General features: G+C 55.7%; 2 protein-coding genes across 2 annotated transcripts; one reads left to right on the top strand and one right to left on the bottom strand.

Moving 5' to 3' along the window:
* Positions 1-1614: 1614 nt before the first annotated feature.
* SPOUT1 (SPOUT domain containing methyltransferase 1) lies at positions 1615-12019 on the top strand. The gene is made up of 12 exons (XM_008050626.2): positions 1615-1687; positions 2239-2284; positions 2998-3123; positions 5585-5744; positions 5967-6056; positions 6697-6746; positions 6937-7067; positions 9421-9493; positions 9606-9704; positions 10157-10259; positions 10390-10537; positions 11263-12019. Exons 1-12 carry the CDS (start codon positions 1652-1654, stop codon positions 11329-11331), a joined length of 1131 nt encoding a protein of 376 aa, XP_008048817.1. The 5' UTR covers positions 1615-1651; the 3' UTR covers positions 11332-12019.
* On the bottom strand, positions 11411-13745 carry ENDOG (endonuclease G). The gene is made up of 3 exons (XM_008050625.1): positions 13707-13745; positions 13222-13382; positions 11411-11753 (listed from the first exon to the last, which is right to left on the bottom strand). Exons 1-3 carry the CDS (start codon positions 13743-13745, stop codon positions 11471-11473), a joined length of 483 nt encoding a protein of 160 aa, XP_008048816.1. The 3' UTR covers positions 11411-11470.
* Positions 13746-14470: the final 725 nt, after the last annotated feature.

Here is a 14470-nt window from a genome sequence, read left to right as displayed (position 1 = left end):
AGGCAATCCTCTCATCTCGGTCTTCCAAAGTGCTGGAATTGTAGGCGTGAGCCACCACACCCAGCCCAAGTCATACTGTTTAATGAAGGAAACCAGCCTGAAAAGTCTATATACTGTATGATTTCAACTATGTGATATTCTGAGAAAGGTAAAAGTATAGAGATAATTAAAAATAAGTGGTTATCAGGGGCTGGGAGGAGGACGGGGTGAATCGGTTGAACACAGGGGATATTAGGGCAGTGATACTACTCGGTAAGATACTGTAATAGTAGCCAGGCTTGGTGGCTCAGCCTGTAATCCCTCGCCTTTGGGAGGCTGAGGTGAGTGGATTGCCTGAGGCCGTGGATTGCTTGGGAGACCTCATCTCTACCATAAATCAAAAAATCAGCCGAGTGTGGTAGCGCGTGCCTGTAATTTTGGCTACTCAGAAGTCTGAGGTGGAAGGATCGCCAGGGCCCAGCAGGTCAAGGCTGCGGTGGCCAGAAGTGGTCACTGCACTCCAGTCTGGGCGATGGAGTGAAACTCCAACTCAAAAAAAAAAAGATACTGTAATAGTGGGTACATATTATGCATTTGTTAAAACCCACAGAACATGCACCTCAAAGAGCGAATCCTAGTGTAAACTATGGACTTTAGTTGACATTGATGTATCAGATTGTTCAACTGTAACAATGTACCACACCAATGCAAGATGTTAACAATAGGGAGGCCAAGCCAGTGGTTCTTAGCCTGTAACCCTAGCGCCTGAGAGGCTGAGCCGGAGAATCTCTTGAAGCCAGGAGTTTGAGACCAGCCTGGGCAACACAGCGAGACCTCCTCCTTCCGCTAAAAAAATAAAAAATTAGCAGGCATTCTGGAGCGTGTCTGCAGTCCCAGCTAATCAGGAGAATGAGGCAGGAGGATCGCTGGAGCCCAAGAATTCGAGACTGCAGTGAGTAAGGTTCCTGCTGCTGGAGTCCAGCCTAGCAAGAGAGAGAGATTCTGTCTTTATTTTTATTTATTTATTTTTTTGAGTCAGTGTCTCACTCTGTCACCCAGGTTGGAGTGCAGTGGTACACTCACAGCCACCGCAGCCTCGACCTGCTGGGCTCCGGCGATCCTTCCGCCTCAGCCTTCCAAGTAGCCGGAACTACAGGCGCGCGCTACCACGCCCGGCTAATTTTTTGGATTTATTGCAGAGATGAGGTCTCGCCAAGTTGCCCAGGCGGGTCTCGAACCCGCGGGTTTAGGCAATCCACTCACCTCGGCCTCTCAAAGTACGGGATTACAGGCTGAACCACCGAGTCCGGCAGATTAAATTATCTTGAAAGTCATTTCTGATTCACACTCGGGCTCTGAGCAAAACCATGCAAAGGTCTGCATGTTCTGCTTGTCCCGACTGGAGGGCGGCTTTCGAGCCATCCAAAGACGCTGCCCGTTTGGGCGCCCTCGGTCCAACGACCACCCCCTCCATCTCGGCACTACCGCTCCCACCCTCAGAGCCCAACCCCGCACACGTGCTGTTGGAGCGGCCGGGCGCATAGGCCACGCCCCAGCGTCCAGGCCACGCCCAGCACGCCGCTGGCTCTCTGATTGGACAGCGCGGTGGAGGTGTGGCCGGAAGAGGTGAGTCTGATTGGCGGGGTCGTGACCAAAGGTGTGCGGCGGAAACATGGCGGAGCGCATGAGGAAGCGGCCCTGCGGCCCGGTGGGTGTCGGGAGCGGCGCCACGGGCCGGGCAGCGGGATGGAGGCGTGAGAACCGGCGGCGCGGGGCCGGTGGCGAAGCCGGGCCGCCCCCCGGCTCCCTGCCTCTCGCCGATCCGAGGCCGGAGCTCCGAGGGTGCCGCAAGCTGGCTGCCGCGTGCGCCTCGTCGGGCTGAGAGCCGGAGGGGGAGCCGGGGTGGGGGCGGGGCTGGGGCGGTATCAGAATCGGGAGCCCCTGGGGACCTCCGGGTTGCGGTCCCCGGGGTCCGGCCCCGTCGTGGTGTCTTGTCACTCCCGGGTCGACTGGGCAGGCCCTGTCCCCTGAGCCGCCGTTTCCTCTTCTGTCCTGTGGGAACTCTTTCAGCAGTTTACTGAGCGCCTACTGTGTGCCCCACCTGGCCCCGTACACTGCTTCCTGGGGCAGCTGTGTGTAGAGGGTCCCTGGCTTGCTCAGGGCCCCTGTTAGAGTGGATGACTGGAGCCGCAGGCGAACCCCCCCCCAGGTGTGACCCTTCAGCCTCACACACCTGACCCTCTTCCACTCCTCCTCCAGGGTGAACACGGCCAAAGGGTTGAGTGGCGAAAGTGGAAACAACAGAGTAAGTAAGGGCTGGGTGCGGTGCGAGAATATCTGTAATCTGTGCTCACACTTCCCAGGCCACTCTGGCAGTACACAGCCAGACCTTGGAGAAAGACACCAGTTGTGTCCCCTCTGGGTCCCACGGCACCCGAAGTGGGGTGGCAGAGGCCAGGGCCCAGGGGAGGCCCCCTTGCTGCCCTCTGGCTGCTCACTCAGCAGTGCTCCAGAGGCCAGCCTGACCCAGCCGGTGGGAACAGCCCCCTCGACCAATCGAAATGTCTGTTTTTTTGGGGTTTTTTGAGTTGGAATCTCACTCTGTAGCACAGGCTGGAGTGCAGGGGCACGCTTACAACCACCGCAACCCCGACCTGCTGAGCTCCAGCGATCCTTCCGCCTCAGCCTTCCAAGTAGCTGGAACTACAGGCATGCGCTACCACACCCCGCTAATTTTTTATTTATTGTAGCGGTGAGGTGTTGCCAAGTTGCCCAGGCGGGTCTCGAATTGCTCAGGCAATCCACTCACCTCGGCCTCCCAAAGTGCTGGGATTACAGGCTGAGCCACCGAGCCTGGCCAATTTTTAAAAAATTTACTGTAGAGACAAGGTCTTGCCGAGTTGCCCAGACCGATCTTTTAACTCCTGAACTCAGGCAGACCTCTTGCCTCGGCCTTCCAAAGTGTTGGGATTACAGGCTTGAGCCACTGTGCCTCACCTGAGATGTTCTCTTATCCAGAGAAAGAGGAGAAGAAGAAGTGGAAGGATCTCAAGCTGACAAAAAAACTGGAGCGGCAGCGGGCACAGGAGGAACAGGCAAAGCGCCAGGAGGAAGAGGAGGCAGCTGCAGAGAGCAGGGACTGTGGTAAGCAGGCCGGGTCCTGGGGAGAGCCATGGGTTGTGGCCTGCAGTGGCTGGCCTGCAGGCAGAGCAGACAATGTCATATGGGGAAGGGCCCTTAAAAACCAGTGGGTTGGCCGGGCTTGATGGCTCAGTCTGTAATCCCACGCTTTGAGAGGCCGAGGTGAGTGGATTGCCTGAGCCCGTGGGTTTGAGACCGCCTGGGCAACTTGATGAGACCTCATCTCTACAATAAAACAAAAATTAACTGGGCGTGGTGGCCCGTGCCTGTCGTTCCAGCTACTTGTAAGACTGAGGCGGAAGGATCGCCGGAGCTCAGCAGGTCGAGGCTACGGTGGCTGCGTGGCCACTGCACTTCAACCTGGGCGACAGAGTGAGACTCTGACTCTAAAAAAATAAAACAAAAAAAAACAGTGGGTCCAAACATCTTGTCCTGATGAGAAACTGAGGCCCAGAGAAGGGGAGAGACCCAGCAAACTGACTTCTAGCCTCCTACCTAAATAGATTACAAACCTATGGAGGTAAGCATCATATCTCTTACCTTTATACTCCGAATCTCATAATCTTTTTTTTTTTGAGTTGGAGTCTCACCACAGCCTCGACCTGTTTGGGCTCCGGCTATCCTTCTGCCTCAGCCTTCCAAGTAGCTGGAACTACAGGTGCGCGCTACCACGCCCAGCTCATTTTTGATTTATTGTAGAGATGAGGTCTCGCCAAGTTACCCAGGCGGGTCTCGAACCCGTGGGCTCAGGCAATCCACTCACCTCAGCCTCCCAAAGGCACGGGATTACAGGCTGAGCCACCGAGCCCGGCTGAACCTCATAATCTTAATGATAGTTTTTTTGTTTTTTTTTTAATTTATCGTAGTGATGAGGTCTCACCAAGTTGCCCTGACTGATCTTGAACGTGCAGGCTCAGGCAATCCACTCACCTCGGCTTCCCAACTTGCCGGGATGACAGACTGAGCCACCAAGCCTGGCCAATTTTTTTTTGAGTTGGAGTCTCACTCTGTTGCCCAGACTGGAGTGCAGTGGCCGCTCCCGGCCACCGCAGCCTCAACCTGCTGGGCTCCGGCAATACTTCTGCCTCAGCCTTCCAAGTAGCCGGAATTACAGGCATGCACTACCACGCCTGGCTGATTTTTCAATTTATTGTAGAGATGAGGTCTCACTGCCCAGGCAGGTCTTGAGCCTGCGGGCTCAGGCAATCCACTCACCTTAGCCTCCCAAAGGTGCGGGATTACAGGCTGAGCCACCGAGCCCGGCAATTTTTTTTTTTTTAAGTGTAGTGGCACGCTTATGGCCACCGCAGCCTCGACCTGCTAGACTCAGGAGATCCTTCTGCCTCAGCCTTCCAAGTAGCTGAAATTACAGGCATGCACTACCACGTCCGGCTGATTTTTTGATTTATTGTAGAGATGAGGTCCTGCAGCCCAGGCAGGTCTTGAACCCGTGGGCTCAGGCAATCCACTCACCTCAGCCTCCCAAAGGCGCGGGATTACAGGCTGAGCCACCGAGCCCGGCAATTTTTTTTTTAAGTGTAGTGGCACGCTCATGGCCACCACAGCCTTGACCTGCTAGACTCAGGAGATCCTTCTGCCTCAGCTTTCCAAGTAGTCGGAACTACAGGCATGTGGTACCATGCCTGGCTAATTTTTTTATTTATTGTAGAGATGAAGTCTCACCAATTTGCTCTGGCTGGTCTTGAACCTGTGACCTCAGGCAGTCCGCTCACCTTAGCCTCCCAAAGTGCTGGGATTATAGGTGTGAGCCACCTTGCCCAGCCTTGTTTTTTTATTTTTTGTAGTGAGAAGGTCTCTGTTACCTAGGCTTGTCTCCAGCAATTCTGGCCTCAAGCAATCCTCCCAAAGTGCCGGGATTACTGGTGTGAGCCATAGCGCCCAGCCCAGAGAAGCCTTTTATGGGTACTTCCCATGTGGCTGCCTCCAGAAGAGGCAGAAGGAGAGACTGGAGTTTGCTCTGGGAGCCAGAAGGGTTGAACCCCTACCTCAGCTGCCCCATGTTTTGTGTGGCCTCAGGTTGTATCTTTGCCTTCTCTGAGTTGAAGGTTCCTCACCTGTAGATTGGGATAATGCTGGTATCTACTTCCTAGGTCTGTTGCGTTAATGTGCACACATAAAAGGCTTACTGGATATTAGTTCACATATCCCCATTCAACAGCTGGAGAACTGAGACGATAAAGGGCAGAGCCAGGATGTGAACTTAGGCCATTGCTCTAACCATTCCCTGGCCATGCCCATTGGTCTGCCCTGCTCAAAGGAGCCTTGGAGATTGCTGCGTCCATTTTCCTCCTGGGAGATTGAAGGGGCATTGGATCTACTTTGCCAATTTCAGAAATCCTCACAGTTGGAAAATTCTCTAACCTCGGCCCTGGGAACAGAGGAAAGGAGGAGAGGGTGGGTCCTGGCCTTCTAGGCTAACCAGGAACACCCTGCCCCTGCCCAGGCCGGCCCTACACCCTGAGCGTTGCTCTGCCTGGCTCCATCCTGGACAACGCCCAGTCACCTGAGCTTCGAACCTACCTGGCTGGCCAGATCGCCAGAGCCTGTGCCATCTTCTGTGTGGATGAGATTGTGGTATTCGATGAGGAAGGCCAGGATGCCAAGTGAGAGGCCATCCCGCTGGGTGCTGGGGCTTGGGGGAAGGGAGCGGCTTCCAGGGTCAGTTTCACCTCCCCTGTCCACCTGCTTGGCTCTGCCCTGCCTGAAATCCCTGCAGCATAATCCTTAATGGATAGAGTTGCCAGGCGGGGGTGGTGACTGCGGAGGTCACACTGGGTGGGAGGAGCTCTTGAAGGGGAACAGCTGGATCTTGCCCTGTTCTCCAGGACTGTGGAAGGGGAGTTCACAGGAGTCGGCAAGAAGGGGCAGGCGTGTGTGCAGCTGGCCCGGATCCTGCAGTACCTGGAGTGTCCACAGTAAGGGGGTGATTCCCAGCTCATGATGGAGGTCCAATGGGAGGTCAGGCAGGAGGTGGCCTCCCTGGGGCCGTCTTGAGATCTCTGTTCTAATTTTTTTTTTTTTGGAATTGGAGACTCACTCTGTTGCCCAGGTGCAGTGACATACTCATGGCTATCACAGCCTTGACCTCCTGGGATCAGGTGATCCTTTTGCCTTAGGTTCTCAAATAGTTGGGACTATAGGTAGGCACCACCCTGCCTGGCTAATGTTTTCTTTTTGAGCCGGAGTTTCACTCTGTCACCCAGACTGGAATGCAGTGACATGCTCACGGCCACCCCGGCATCAACCTGCTGGGCTCTGGCGATCCTTCCGCCTCAGCCTTCCAAGTAGCCAGAACTACAGGCGTGTGCTACCATGCTTGGCTAATTTTTGATTTATTGTAGAGATGAGGTCTTGCCAAGTTCCTGGGGCTGGTCTTGAACCTGAGGGCTCAGGCAGTCCTCTTGCCTCGGCCTCCCAAAGTGCTAGGATTACAGACTGAGCCACTGAGCCTGGCCCTGGCTAATGTTTTGATTAATTTTTTGTAGAGATGGGATCTTGTTAAGTTGTACAGGCTGGTCTCAAACCCCTGGGCTCAGGCACTGTGTTCTTTACTAGGTACCTGAGAAAGGCGTTCTTCCCCAAGCATCAGGACCTGCAGTTTGCTGGTGAGGCTGGGCGGACCTGACCCCCATTCTTGTGGGTCATCCCGCAAACACTGAGAGATCACCTAGTCCTACCACCCGCTGTCCAGTTGGGAGGGCAAGGCCCATGCGTGACATTAGTCAGGCAGCAGAGCTGGAACTCAAACCAAGGGCCCCGCTGCACCCTCTGTTTCAGCACTTCCTTCCCCCGCAGGGCTCCTGAATCCCTTGGACAGCCCCCACCACGTGCGGCAGGATGAGGAATCCGAGTTCCGGGAAGGCGTCGTGGTGGACCGGCCAACCCGGCCAGGCCATGGCTCTTTTGTCAACTGTGGCATGAAGAAGGTAGGAATGAATGGAAAGGCAGGCTGGGCCCTCCTTCCGGGACACACCCTGGCTGTAGAGGGCAGGCATTCAGGTGGGGGCCCTGGACCCGCCTACAGATCCCCCATGGATGCAGATTTGGGCCAGAGAAGTACCCAAAATGGGGCTCAATATATAAAAGCCAAGAATGAATTTACTGTTGTTTAAGAAATAAATCAGGTCAAGTGTGGTGGCTGATAGCCTGTAATCACAGCACTATGGGAGACCAGCCTGGGCAACATAGCAAGACCCCGCCTCTACAAAAAATTTTAAAAGCTGGGTGTGGTGGTACATGCCTATAGTCCCAGCTACCCAGGAGGCTGAGGCAAAAGGATTACTTGAGGTCAGGAGTGTGAGGCTGTGGTGAGCCACGATTGTGCCATTGCACTGTAGCCTGGGCAACAGAACGAGATCTATAAAAAAGCAGCAAGTTTATTTATTTTTTATTTTTTGAGTTGGAGTCTTACTCTGTCACCCAGGCTGGAGTGCCATGACACACTCCCGGCCACCCCAGCGTCAACTTGATGGGCTCCGGTAATTCTTCTGCCTCAGCCTTCCAAGTAGCCAGAACTACAGGCATGTGCTACCACTCCTGGCTAATTTTTTAATTATTGTAGAGATGAGGTCTCGCCAAGTTGCCTGGGTTGGTGTCGAACTTGCAGGCTCAGGCAATCCACTCACCGCAGCCTCCCAAAGTGCTGGAATTATAGGCTGAGCCACCGAGCCCTGCAGCAAATTTCTTATGCTCAAAACAAAACCCAGCAGAAACAAGTTGATCATCCCTCTGGTGCTGCTCCCGTGTGATGCAGAGCTATGCTGGGGGCTGCAGTATTAATTTGCCAGCTCAGCCAGGTATGGTGGCTCATGCCTATAATCCCAGCACTTTGGGGGGCCAAGGCGGGGGGATCGCTTGAGGCTAGTTCTAGACCAGCCTGGGCAACATACCAAGACCTCTCTACAAAATTAAAAAATTAGCTGGGCATGGTAGTGCCCATCTGTAGTCCCATGTACTTGTGAGGCTGAGGTGGAAGGACTGCCTGAGACCAGAAAGTCAAGGCTGTAGTGAGCTGTGATCATATGACTGCACTCCAACCTAAGCCACAGAATCAGACCCTGGCTCAAAAAAAAAAAAAAAATTGTCTGGGTACAGTAATTCAAGCCTGTAATCCCAGCATTTTGGGAGGCTGAGGTGAGAGGATTGCCTGAGTCCAGGGGTTTGAGATCAGCCTGAGCAACTTGGTGAGATTTCATCTCTACAAAAAAAAAAAAAGCCAGGTGTGGTGGCGCATGCCTGTAGTTCCAGCTACTTAGAAGGCTGAGGCAGAAGTATTGCTGGAGCCCAGCAGGTCGAGGCTATGTTGACCGTGAGCGTGCCACTGCACTCCAGCCTGGACGACAGAGTGAGCCTCTGACTAAAATAGAAAAAAAAAAAATTATCCAGGCGTGGTGGCGCATGTCTGTAGTTCCAGCTACTTGGAAGGCTGAGGCAGAAGAATCTCCTGAGCCCAGCAGGTTGCGTCTGCAGTGGCCATGAGCGTGCCACTGCACTCCATCGTGGGCACTCCAACTCAAAAAAAACAAACAAAAAACAAGAGTCTCACCCTGTTGCTCAGGCTGGAGTGCAGTGCTCAATCCCAGTTCACCGCAGGCTTGACCTCCTGGGCTCAGGCCATCCTTGTGTTTCAGCCTCCCAAGTAGCTGGGACTATAGGTGTGCACCACCACACCTGGCTAATTTTTGTATTTTTTATAGAGACGAGATCTGGTTATGTTGCCCAGGCTGGTCTTGAACATCTGAGCTCAAGTGATCTTCCCATCATGACCTCCCAAAGAACTGGGATTACAGGTGTAAGCAATCACGCCAGGCCATACCTATTATTAATGGAGAGTTTTTGGTGTGACAGATGAGGAAACTGAGACTCAGAGAGGACCTTCTCAAACTCCTACAGCTAGTAAGTGGCAGAGCCACCAAAAGTAGAAAACTGGGATTTCATCTGCTCTGTGCCAGGTCCCAAGCATCTGTTTTTGTTTTTGTTTTTGATTTGTTGTAGAGATGAGGTCTCGCTGCTCAGGCGGGTCTTGAACCCGCGGGCTCAGGCAATCCACTCACCTCAGCCTCCCAAAGGTGCGGGATTACAGGCTGAGCCACCGAGCCCTGCATCAAGCATCTGTTTTGACCAGTGTCTTGTGATGGTGGTTTTGTACAAATGGCCTCCTGTGAGCACGTGCCAGAAGGGGAGGCTAGCAGGATGACCTTGACACCTTGGGTCTGGGACGGTGGCGATCCCTGCTGGCCTTGAGGGGAATGGCACCTATCTCTTCTGGCTTCTCCCCAGGAGGTGAAGATTGACAAGAATCTGGAGCCTGGACTTCGGGTGACAGTGCGAATGGACCAGAAGCAACTCCCGGGTACCTAGAAGCGCCCCCAGCCCCTGGGTGGCCTGGCCAGCCCCAGGGCTTGTGGCCTCTCCTGCTGCCCTGTTCCCTTGTCCTGCCCTTATAGACTCTGTTTCCCCTGCAGAACGCAAGACCCACCGTGGCAGAGTCGTGTCCTCACAGGACCCTCGCACCAAAGCAGGGCTCTACTGGGGCTACACCGTCCGCCTGGCCTCCTGCCTCAGTAAGGACAGGTGTCCTTCCCTGAACGTTCATCCTGCCCTGCGGGAGGTGGAAGCAAACCCTGCTTGGCCCCAGGTCAGGCCAGGGTCCTTCCCCTACCCACTTGCCATGTGTCCTTGGGCAAGTGCTTTTTTCCTTCTCTGGGCCTTGGTCTCCCTGAGTGTGCTGCCTGGAGTGCTGCCAAAGACTTGGGAAGGAAGATGTGATGATTGATTTCTAATGTCTGCTGTGAGGTTGAGAAGAGGCAAAGGGTCAGATGAGTCTGAAGTCTACCCGGGTCCTTGTTGCTCCTTCCTCCCCAGCCTCTGCTCTGTTCCCCTCCCTGGCTCCATCCTTGACTTGCTGGGGACGATGGGGAGGCCTAGATATGGCACCACCTGAGACACACACACGCACAGCCAAGAGGCTGCAGCTTGTGGGAAGCAGGCCCCCCTGAGCTGGCTCCTCCCCCAGGTGCTGTGTTTGCTGAGGCCCCCTTCCAGGATGGGTACGACCTGACCATCGGGACATCAGAGCATGGCTCAGAGGTGGCTTCTGCCCAGCTTCCCAGCTTCCGGTGGGTGGGGGCTTGGGGAGAGGAGGGAGCCGGGAACCTGCCTGGCTGAGGCTGCACACTGGGCCAGGCCCTGCCTTGCCCTGGGGGAGGGCAGAGTCGGCGGTGCTCAGGTCCCTCCTGCCGGTGCCAGGCATGCCCTCGTGGTGTTCGGGGGCCTCCAGGGGCTGGAAGCCGGAGTGGAAGCTGACCCCAACCTGGAGGTGGATGATCCCAGCGTCCTCTTCGACCTGTACCTCAACACCTGCCCCAACCAGGGCAGCCGCACCATCCGCACAGAGGTGAGCCTGCCTGCCGTCCTGCCCCCAGCAATGGGGGGAGGGGGTGCTGCTCTCCCCTGCGGCCCACCCCCCCCAAGGCTGCTCTCTGGCGACGGGTCTTCTCATGACCCTTGGTCTTGTGGCAGGACCAGACCAAGTGCAGCTGGGAGTCAGGATCTTGGGCGCTGTTGGGGTCCTGCTGCTCTGGGCCTCTGCCTCTTAGACTGTGTGCTCCATGGTCCCAGTTTGCCACTGCTTGGAGTGTGACCAGTGGGTGTGGTAGCTGTTCCCTGGGGAGTCCCCGGGGAGCTATGTGCAGCCGTGTCTGAGAGCCTCGGTTATGGGCATCACAGAACCTGCACACTCACTTTTGGGGTCCGCATGGAACACTGTGCTATGGGCATCCGGGGAGGAGGAGACTCTGTCGCTCCCATCAGTCTCAAAGGAGAGATGCCCACCAGATGGTCATCCTGACTGCCTGTCCCCAAGGCCCTGCCCAGGCCAGGTGCTCCGAGGGTGCCAGCCACATCCCCAGCAGGAAGCTGGGCTCCCACCCTTCCAGCAGCGGCCCTGGGAGGTGCACACTGTTACCAACATCCCCATTTTACGGAAAGGGAGAATGAGGAGCAGGTGTGCCAAGTGCCAGGTGGCAGATCTGCAGCGTGAACCTAGGCCTGTCCTTAGCTGGGGGCTGTAACCCTGAGGGGCTGGCCGGGAGCTCCCATGGCCCCGCTTATCTCTTCCAGGAAGCCATCCTCATCTCCCTGGCTGCCCTGCAGCCCAGCCTCACCCAGGCAGGTGGCCGGCCCACCTGACGGTTGTCGGTTCAGGAGAGCCATGATGCGGAAGCAGGCGCCTGCAGGTCACCCGGGACAGATACAGCCAAGACTTGGCTCCAAAATAACCGCTTTACTGTAGCCCAGCCCCCACCCCCACAGTCTTGCAGCTGCGCCCTCACTTCCTGCCCGCCGTGATGGCCTTGAGGCTGCCTGCTCGTGCCAGGATGTTGGGCACGAAAAGCAGTCCCGAGGCCCGCTCGATGCTCTCGATGGGCACCAGGAAGCGCTCCAGCGGGATCGCCTCGTCCACAGGTGCGTTGGGCATCACGTAGGAGCGGAGCTCTATCTGCCCATCTGCCGCCTCCAGGATCAGCACCTTGAAGAAGTGTGTGGGCACCGCCACATGGTTCTTGCCGATCACCTGGTACTTCACATAGGACTTCCCATCAGCCTCTGTCCTGTGGACAGAGCATACATGGGCGGGGGCCTGGTGGAACCCAAGGCCATCGCTTCCAGGAGGCCTCCCTGATCTGACCTCCAGCTTGTCGGCCTGCAGGACTGCCCCCTCATTGTGGGGCTCCTGTGCCCTGGCCTGGTTCCTCTTCGAGGCTGGACCTCTCCAGGGTACAGACTCTTTCCCTGTTTTCCTCCATGCTCAATGTTGGGTCAGGCACAGTGGATGCCAATAAATGCTGCTGAAAGAAGCAGGCATTCTAAATGTGCACATTCATCTGTGTGGATACTTGATTACTGTCTGTCTCTCCCCGAGAGAAAACACCAGTGGGCAAGGACTGTGACAGCTGTAATCTCAGCACCCAGCAGAGATGTGGGACACTGCATGGGTGTCTTCTGGGCTTCCTCTCAGCAGACTCATCTACATTGCAGCAGGCCATGGGAGACACTTGCTACGGAAGTTTCATTCAGTGCCCTAGTTACCACCTCGTCAGCCTGCGCTGAGACCTCCCATGGGCTGAGCATGTGAATGCCGACTATGGGGCCAACTGGATTTTTTGATTGTTTGTTTTGAGTCGAGGTCTCACTCTGTTGCCCAGGGTAGAATGCAGTGGCTCGGCAATGGCTCACCACAGCCTCAACATCCTGTGCTTAGGCAGACCTGCCTCAGCCTCCTGAGTAGCTGGCACTACAGGTATGTACCACCACGCCCAGCTCATTTTTTGATTTTTGTAAAGACAAGGTCTTGCCACGTTGCCCAGGCTGGTCTCAAACCCCTGGGCTCAAGGGAATCTCCCATCTCAGCCTCTCAAAGTGCTGGGATTACAGACGTGAGCCACCGCACCCAGCCGAGGTCACAGGTTTTGTCCCCAATTTGTATGACAGAATGTTGAGGTCGTTTGCCCACGGGAACAAGGCACTAGGTAATAAGGGCTGGACGCCATCCCTAGCCTGCAGACTTCAGAATCAGCTGCCCAGCCTCACTTGGTCCTTGGGGGCCAGAAAATCAGCATCCCCAGAGGAGCTCAGTGCCTTCCACCTGGGAGGCAGGGCTGCAGAGGACAGGAGTGAAGGCCCTGGGTCAGGCAGATATGAGTTCAGACTTGCCCTGGAGAAGGGTAGGATCAAGGAAAAACACTCCAGGCAGAGCAGAAATGGAAGGCAGGAGAGCTTATGTGGCGGGGGCCGGCAAGGATCTCCATCTGGGAAAGCAGGGCAGGGCGGGTGTGGCAAGAGATGGCAGAGGAGAGAGGAACAAGGGCAGGTTCAGTGTCTGCTGCCAGGGCAGAGTAGAGACAGTTGGGCGGGCACCCCAAAGGCCTCTGGCTAGGAAGAAAGAGGGCACCCAAGGCAGGGAAGCTAACGGACTTGCTGAGAAACCAGATGACTGGGGACCTGGTGTTGACCCAGAGGCTGGGGCAAGCCGCGAAAGTGGCAGGAGGGCCCTTGGTGAACGGGACACTACGGCCTCACCTAGGCAGGAAGAGCGGCCCTGTGCAGACGTAGACATTCTGGTAGGTGCGGGTCAGGCTGCGGCTGTACTTTTCCAGGTTGTTCCACGCATTCTGGTTGAGGTGGGGCACCTGGCAGGAGAGGTAGAGCTCAGGGGGACTGAGGCTGGGATCCTTCCTCCTCTATCCGAAGCCTACTGGCCCTGCGCGGTGGCTCATGCCTATAATTCCAGCACTTTGGGAGGCCAAGGTGGGAGGATTGTTTGAGCCCAGGAATTTGAGAGCAGCCTGGGCAAAACAGCAAATCCTTGTCTCTGTTAAAAGAAAAAAAAAAAAGAGGTTGCCCCAGGCCCTAAGGGGAGGGACCTGCCAAGACTGCCGAGAGATGTCCAGGGAGACAAGCATGAGAAAACTGAGACTCAGGGAGGGTCACTCCCTGAGGCCAGGAGGCCTAGGTAGAACTGACAGAGGTGCCAGCTGCCCCATCCCTGTCTATCCCTCCCATACCCTAGGACTCAGTCTTCTCTCAGCTTCAAAGAGCTGCATCTCCCCTTTAAACAGAGGGGCTGAGGCCTGGCCCTGTACTGCCCTGAAGGGCTCGTGGAAAGGCCACCACTTCTTCCCTTCCCGATCTGAGTCACTTGCAAAGCCCAGCCAAGAATATTATGAATCTGCAACATTGCCTGCGCTGTCTAGGTCTCAACAAAGGAAAATGGGTAGGGGGCTGTGCTGCTGGCAGAGAACTGGGGTTGGAGGCTTGCCCCCAACGCCATAGCCCCACTCGGGCCCCACCCACTAAATGCCAGGCCTGTAGGTACGGCAGCTGGTCCAGGGTGCACAAGCACTGGCACTAACAGCCCCACCATGTGCCAGGTGCCTTTCTTGCAATGGGGGGCAGGCAAGTAGTGTAGGACAAGGGCTGGCAACACAGGCTGCCTGGGCTCTCCTCCTGCTGTGACACTGTGCTGTTCTGCAGCTCTGAGCCTCGGTTCCCTCATGGGAGCTAATAACCAACGGCCTGGAAAGTGTGTTCAATTTTTGTGGTTGCTGCTTTAGTAGAGACGGAGGTCTTGCTGTTGCCTGGGCTGCTCTTGAACTCCAGGGCTCAAGTAGTCCTCCCTTCTTGGCCTTCCAAAGTGCTGAGATTACAGGCACGAGCCACCGTGGCACCAACAGGCTTAATATATGTATATATTGTTTTGTTTTGTTTTGAGTTGGAGTCTCACTGTTGCCCAGACTGGAGTGCAGTGGCCGCTCCTGGCCACCGCAGC

Source organism: Carlito syrichta, unplaced genomic scaffold, assembly GCF_000164805.1.
Source record: "Carlito syrichta isolate Samal-C Ts95f unplaced genomic scaffold, Tarsius_syrichta-2.0.1 Scaffold153563, whole genome shotgun sequence".
NCBI lineage: Eukaryota > Metazoa > Chordata > Mammalia > Primates > Tarsiidae > Carlito > Carlito syrichta.
This window is presented reverse-complemented; position numbering and strand designations above follow the sequence as displayed.

Bases quoted from the DNA above. Each gene is read 5' to 3' on its own strand.
- SPOUT1 (XM_008050626.2), top strand. From the start codon at position 1,652: ATGGCGGAGCGCATGAGGAAGCGGCCCTGCGGCCCG. The intron at 6,747-6,936 runs GTGAGGCTGGGC...CTTCCCCCGCAG, and splicing joins TCAGGACCTGCAGTTTGCTG to GGCTCCTGAATCCCTTGGAC. The intron at 10,538-11,262 runs GTGAGCCTGCCT...TATCTCTTCCAG, and splicing joins GCCGCACCATCCGCACAGAG to GAAGCCATCCTCATCTCCCT.
- ENDOG (XM_008050625.1), bottom strand. From the start codon at position 13,745: ATGCAGCTCTTTGAAGCTGAGAGAAGACTGAGTCCTAGG. The intron at 13,383-13,706 runs GTATGGGAGGGA...GGCTTCGGATAG, and splicing joins AGAGAAGACTGAGTCCTAGG to AGGAGGAAGGATCCCAGCCT. The intron at 11,754-13,221 runs GTGAGGCCGTAG...CTCTGTCCACAG, and splicing joins GGGCCGCTCTTCCTGCCTAG to GACAGAGGCTGATGGGAAGT.